At 44.4% G+C, this 7,289-nt stretch overlaps 1 protein-coding gene across 3 annotated transcripts in view; it reads left to right on the top strand.

Moving 5' to 3' along the window:
- Window positions 1–7,289, top strand: part of LOC111954279 (afadin) — a 149,836-nt gene that overhangs the window by 129,429 nt on the left and 13,118 nt on the right. For all 3 annotated transcript variants that reach the window (XM_070435758.1, XM_070435757.1, XM_070435756.1), the window contains 5 exons: window positions 2,409–2,474; window positions 2,792–2,865; window positions 4,074–4,192; window positions 4,644–4,844; window positions 5,241–5,332. In XM_070435758.1, the coding sequence (XP_070291859.1) occupies window positions 2,409–2,474; window positions 2,792–2,865; window positions 4,074–4,192; window positions 4,644–4,844; window positions 5,241–5,332 (552 nt within the window). The remainder of the gene's footprint in view (window positions 1–2,408; window positions 2,475–2,791; window positions 2,866–4,073; window positions 4,193–4,643; window positions 4,845–5,240; window positions 5,333–7,289) is intronic.

Below are 7,289 nucleotides of genomic sequence, written 5' to 3'. Positions count from 1 at the left end.
CGTCCAAACCTCTCCCGTAGCTTTAGTGTCGACCGCCAGCCTTTCTCAGCCGATCACCACACACTAGCCTTAAAACAACAGTGTGTCTCATCCACGGCAGCCCTCGCGTGAGATGGCTAATGGGCCCACACATGGGTGGCTKTTACTGGTAAAGCCATCCAATCCCGGTTCTCGTGTTTGACTTGTATATTATTGGCACCTCCAGCCGGAGTCCGTTTCTACCCACAACCCCCTGCTGATCTCTGTTAAGGGTCACCAGAGCCCCACACCCATCCTTTAATTAATGTCGCTTCCAAAGACTCGTGGCCCAGCGTCAAGAGGTATTAGTGCTCAGACTGGAATGTTGATACTGTAAATACAGGGTCTTATTGTGAGTCACTACACTTGAGTAGGAGCATAAGGTGGTGTTGTGGTGAGGTGTTGAACTGGTGCTGTGGAGGAGAAGCACCACCAGGCTGGCTATGCTGTGTGGCGGTATCTATCTGCTGCACAGTGGAATGTGTTGTTGACCATTGAGGAGGAGGGCTGGGATCTCCCTCTCCTCTGGCTGCTGTCTCGCTGGCCTGTCATATTCCTCCGCTCCAAGATGCTATGTTTTGTCTAGAGGAAAACACCTGTTCTGTTTTCTCTCTCCCTTTGCTTCTCAACACACATTCTCACAATAGCATGTTCTTTTTTTATTTAACCTTTATTTAACAAGGCAAGTCAGTTGAGAAAAATTCTTGCTTACAATGACTGCCTRCCCCGGCCAAACCCTAACCCGGACGACGCTGGGCCAATTATCCGCCGCCCTATGGTTCGCCCAATCACSGCTGGTTGTGACACAGCCTGCAATCGAACCAGGGTCTGTAGTGACGCCTCTAGCACTGAGATGCAGTGCCTTAGACCGCTGCGCCACTCGGGAGCCCAACATGTTTGTAAAGGTTGTGTACTGTACTGGTGGCTCATCAGAAGAGGTCAGGACTGTATCTGACTGTCTGACTGTGTATAGGCCTACATGGGGATGCAGGTGACAGTGTAAAGCAGTTTCATTGCTTTAACTGAAGCTGTACTAGTTCCCTTGAATTCATGAAGGAGTTCATGTTCAACTTCAGAAATGAACTGTTTGTTCTCAGTAACACTAATAGTGGCTGGTGGCCAAGTTCTCTGTCAAGTTCTCTTGATGCTGTTCGATGGGTTCCTTCAGGCAAGCATGATGTTCAATTGTCAATCTTGAATGGGCTAAGGAGCAATTGTTCAGTGGAGTTCTGGAGTTACAAAGTAGGAGTAAAGTCTATATCTACTATCTAGCCTGCTATGTTTGTACAGGTGAAAGCTATTTTTAGAGTGGTCTGGTATTATTGGGCAATAGCTCCATGTAAACTGTTCTCTCGTGTTATTTTGAAATGGAATGATATTAAACCGAACAGAACAAGTACTATCCCAGGCAGCTCAATGTGATCTCTACCTGATCTTCCCTAAATATTACAGCTGGCTCTGGCCAGGCCATACTGGGTAGTACCCTTTGCTACCTTTAGAGAGCTCAGCAATGGGAAAATACTTTTTCATCAAAAGAACATTTTTATAAAACGCTGACCCTTCAGGGATTCTTCCACACCACTCTAGGATTGTATTTGAATAGTTTGTGGAATGATTTAAGCGGTATTAACTGGTATGATGATTTGAGGCCTTGTTGGAGTTTTAGTTAGGCCAGAAGGATGGGGGAACCACTCATTATAGGGTTTCCCGGTCTTTCAAATGTGGTGACTGTTAAAGGGAACCAAAACTGGTTGAAGTTGCTAGTCAAAACAGCAGATGGAACGTATCATGTCAAAACAGCAGATGGCACGTATCATGTCAAAACAGCAGATGGCACGTATCATGTCAAAACAGCAGATGGCACGTATCATGTCCAAAACCAGAGATGGGCACACGTTATCATGTCAAAACAGCAGATGGCACGTATCATGTCAAAACAGCAGATGGCACGTATCATGTCAAAACAGCAGATGGCACGTATCATGTCAACCCTCCTTTGGCCTCGTCTCATGTAGCGTCATTATTAACACCATGTTTTGTTGATACTTCTGTCAACAGTGCTGATTGAATCTAAGTTGTCCCGCTCAGGCTCTCTAGATTCCAGATGAATAGTTTAATTTAGCTGTCAGTTCACTGCAGACAGATGTCTCCAGACAGTGCTACAGTAGCTGTGTGATTTTAGTGATGTGCTATAACCCTAAATGGTCTATGTGTTACTGTTAACAATGTTTCACCAGTCCAGTAGGCCAGCTGATCAGCAGCTGCTCCACAGTATTATGTGTCACAATAGAACACTGGGCCAAGTGTCCCAGCCAGACCTTCTTTATGTCCAAGTGTTCTGTCTGTCTCCTTGGCCTGTGTAGTGAATGTTCTCCTCGGTCTTCCTCCAGGGTGCTGGGCAGGACAAGCTCGGGATCTACATCAAGTCTGTTGTGAAGGGAGGCGCGGCTGACATGGTGAGTGTTTTAGATCAACGACTACATCCTGTATTCAGAATGACCTCATCTAGTATGTCAATTGTGAAGTATTTTGGCTGTAATGTCTTTTTTCGTAATATGTTGGACCGCAGTAAGACTAGCTGTCTCCATTTGGCTAATGGGTGTCCTAATAAATCTGCTCAAATCAAAAATCTAGACTGACTCACAACAATAACTTTCAATGTGTGCACTGCTGCTATTATACAACCTGTCTCTTCTTCCCTCACCCTCTTTCTCTGAGTGCGTGTCTGCGTGTCCGTGTCTGCGTGCGTGTGTGTGCATGTGTGTGTGTGTAGGACGGGCGTCTGGCTGCAGGGGACCAGCTGCTGAGTGTGGACGGCCGCAGCCTGGTGGGCCTCTCCCAGGAGAGGTAATGCCTCAGAAATATTTCTGTCCCGCCTTGCCCCGGGTCACTCCACAACACTACTTGGCCCTTGTGTACAGATTGGGTTTAGGATTGAAGCAAGACATGTAATGTCCTGCTGTTGTCCTTATAACGCACTGAAGAGAACCCAAGATAGGGAACATCAAGGCCAAGTTGATACAAAGAGCCGTTTCAATAGAAGGCAGTTACACCATGGAACTAAATTGGCTCAATCACGTTGAACGAGCAGAGACTTATCTACAGTGCACTGACTTACAATGACCTCCACGATGTTTATGTTGGGTCTAATAGTAATGAATAGCTTATCCTTGGTCCACACCTCTCACAGATTAATCCTTTATACCCTTTCAAACACCCACAACCTTTCTGTCCGTGTGCCTTTGGTTTCCAAATGCCCAAACAGTTGAAACTCATTGCTCAATCGCTAACATTCTGTTTTCAAAGAGTTGATTTGAACTTTTAAAATCTAATAGCCATGTTGAAATGAAAGCATTACACTATCAAATCAAATGTATTTATATAGCCCTTCTTACATCAGCTGATATCTCAAAGTGCTGTACAGAAACCCAGCCTAAAACCCCAAACAGCAAGCAATGCAGGTGTAGATACACGGTGGCTAGGAAAAACTCCCTAGAAAGGCCAAAACCCAGGAAGAAACCTAGAGAGGAACCAGGCTATGAGGGGTGGCCAGTCCTCTTCTGGCTGTGCCGGGTGGAGATTATAACAGAACATGGCCAAGATGTTCAAATGTTAATAAATGACCAGCATGGTCAAATAATAATAATCACAGTAGTTGTCGAGGGTGCAGCAAGTCAGCACAATCTGCTCTTCAGCTGAGAATCTGTTCCAACTCTTGGATATGTTGGTTGCTTTGAGAAGTTATTGKGTGTATGTGTTTGCCAGTGATTAACCACAAGGCCTTGAGCTCCAAACAGACAGTTTAAAACTGTGGGGAAATGAATTTCTAAATGCTATTACATATGGGGAATGTTTTAAAGCCATTCCTGATCAAGTTATGGGAACTCTTTGTCTGCCAATGAAAGTCTCATAAACATCTGTACTTGGTACTACCACGATGAAAAACAACAACTTTGGCATATTTGTTTTGTTCTGTTACATTCAATCATCTCTCCATTCCAATCTATTCTGATTGAGTCCCATGAATATATGTGATGTCCTCGTTCTCTTGTCAGGGCTGCGGAGTTGATGACGAGGACAGGCTCTGTGGTGACACTGGAGGTGGCCAAACAGGGAGCCATCTACCACGGCCTGGCCACGCTCCTCAACCAGCCTTCTCCTATGATGCCCAGAGGTAAGGGTCTGCTCTGCTAGGGCAATGGTGGTGTCTGAAAATTCACAGTGTCCCCTATATAGTGTACTACTGGCCCATAGGGTGCCATTCCAGATGCAGACAATGTCCTTTCTTGTTGTCATGGTCTAGAGTCAGTGTTACCACACTAGCATAATCAGGGTTTGTGGCGGGCTCTGGCAACCCCCCCCCCCCAATCAGTCACACACAATTAAACTTAGCAGTTGTCATTAGGGCTCAAAATTCCATTGAAATGTCAGAAGCCAAAGTCTGAGTTGTTTTGTTTTCAACATCCAGCCTATAGACTTCTGTGGTATTAGAGAGACAGTTGTAGTGTATGGGGTGCTGGCTGGTAGTGTGTGCTGTGAACATGACTGCAGATAGTTAAGGATGTCCATTGTGCATGAACTGTCTGCTGTGGTTGGCTCATTAATCCTTAATCTCTCTCTCTCAGCGTCGCAAGGAGGGCGTGACAAGAATGGTAAACTGAGACCAAAGAGTGAAGGCTTTGAACTGTACAACAACTCGGTCCAGAACGGCTCTCCAGAGAGCCCCCAGGCCGACTGGCAGGCCTACCCAGAACCAAAGAAGATGAGCGGGGAGGAGAGGCTACTGAAGAACCGGGCCGACCACCGCTCCAGCCCCAACGTGGCCAGTGAGTAGATCGAACCCATACAGCACCCCTGTGTGATACAGAGGGACGTTTAATAGGCCTGTTGTGACATACTGTACATGTCAGGAGGGGAGGGCAGTGCTACCCAACCCTGTTCCTGGGGAGTTGTGCCAGTGTGTCTTGATTAGGAGATTATTTTTAGTGTCTGGCTGGAACAAAAGCCTCCAAACCCCATAGCAAGAGATGGTGAATGGTGCTCACTGGGGTACAGTATGTGGTGTGACCACTGGGGTACAGTATGTGGTGTGACCACTGGGGTACAGTATGTGGTGTGACCACTGGGGTACAGTATGTGTGGACCACTGGGGTACAGTATGTGGTGTGACCACTGGGTTTGCCTCTGCTCAGCTCTGACTCCATGTTGTTTTCCTCCTCCAGACCAGAGCCAGAGTCCGGGAGGGAAGGCCGTCTACACACGAGGACCTGGGACCAAGATCACCTCTGTCTCCACGGGCAACCTGTGTGTTGATGTGAGTAAACACAGCAGCAACAGCAGCCAGAGGAATGTCTCCGTAGCATGTCTCTCTGAGGAGAAGTTTTACTCTGTCCGGGTTATGAGACCACACCAAGACATTACCAGTCACACCACAGGACAGGTCAGAGTAGGACAGGGCTGAACTCCATCATGCAGAGACCGTACAGTATTGCATTATTTCCTGTTTTTAAACCCGTTCTTCTCAGCACTCACAATCAAAACTGTAATCAAGAGTCTTATGAGTCATTATTGGTGGTAAAAACCGAAAGCAGCGTTACTGAAAATAGCTTTACCTCTTGTTTTTCATGTTCCCCTTTAATGAATCCTAATCAGCTCTCTAACCACTTACTGATTAGCTACCCAGCTGTGGTGCTGTGTTCATGTGCTGCCTCACCAACAAACAATGGTCTCCCTGACCATGGCACCCCAACGCCATCTACCGTTAACAACACTGATTCCAGAAATCAAAGACCACAATAACAATTGTCTGGTAGCCGACCTTAATGTATGATTTGAACTAACACAATTCCTTCTCTATGCGACCACAAGAACGATTGTCTTGATCTCTTAGCCAACCGTAATGTCTGGTTTAAAACTTCTTATGGCTGCAGGAGCAGTATTGAGTAGCTTGGATGAAAGGTGCCCAGAGTAAACGGCCTGCTCCTCAGTCCCAGTTGCTAATATATGCATATTATTATTAGTATTGGATAGAAAACACTCTGAAGTTTCTAATACTGTTTGAATGATGTCTGTGAGTATAAAATAACTCATATGGCAGGCAAAAACCTGAGAAGAAATACAAACAAGAAGTGAGAAATCTGAGGTTGGTAAATTGACAACCGTCTTTAGAAACTTGAATGAGGCTTCAACTGTGTTGTGGGGCTGAATGAGTCAGGTAACTGGCAGAGAGTCATTTCCTGGTCACGCGCATTCCACATGATATCGACCTGCGTTCCATTGATTCTCTAGACATAAAAGAATTCTCCGGTTGGAACTTTATTGAAGATTTATGATAACACCCTAAAGATTGATTCTATACTTAGTTTGAAATGTTTATTCGACCTGTAATATAACTTTTTGAAGTTTTTGTCCGAAGTAATGCTCGACCTGCACCTAACGCCCTAACAAAAATAGCTATTTGGACATAAATGATGGACATTACCGAACAAAACGAACATTTCTTGTGGAAGTGGGAGTCCTGGGAGTGCATTCCGATGAAGATCAGCAAAGGTAAGTGAAGATTTATAATGCTTTTTATGAGTTTTGTTTACTGCACAATTTGGCGGGTAACTGTATGGCTTTCTTTTGTGGCTGAACGCTGTTCTCAGATTATTTAATATTGTGCTTTTGCCGTAAAGCTTTTTGAAATCTGACACAGCGGTTGCATTAAGAACAAGTGTATCTTTAATTCTATGTAAAACATGTATCTTTCATCAAAGTTTATGGTGAGTATTTATGTTATTTGACGTGGCTCTGCAATTTCTCCGGATATTTTGGAGGCATTTCTGAACATGGCGCCAATGTAAACTGAGGTTTTTGGATATAAATATTAACTTTATCAAACAAAACATATATKTATTGTGTAACATGAAGTCCTATGAGTGTCATCTGATGAAGATTATCAAAGGTTAGTGATTAATTCTATCTCTATTTCTGCTTTTTGTGACTCCTGTCTTTGGCTGGGAAAATGACTGTGTTTGTCTGTGATTTTGCGGTGACCTAACATAATCGTTTGTGGTGCTTTCACTGTAAAGCCTATTTGAAATCGGACACTTTGGTGGGATTAACAACAAGATTACCTTTAAAATGGTATAAGATTAATTAAATCTTAAATTAACATAAGTTAGTTGAAATAAAATAAAATAATTAAGCCAAAAAAAAMCTAAGCCAACATATTTGTGGGTTACATCTTTTGTCCAATGGAAAATAATTGCAAAAAATGCAGATGACCT

This window comes from Salvelinus sp. IW2-2015, linkage group LG28 (genome assembly GCF_002910315.2).
Source record: "Salvelinus sp. IW2-2015 linkage group LG28, ASM291031v2, whole genome shotgun sequence".
Classification (NCBI taxonomy): Eukaryota; Metazoa; Chordata; class Actinopteri; order Salmoniformes; family Salmonidae; genus Salvelinus; species Salvelinus sp. IW2-2015.
This window is presented reverse-complemented; position numbering and strand designations above follow the sequence as displayed.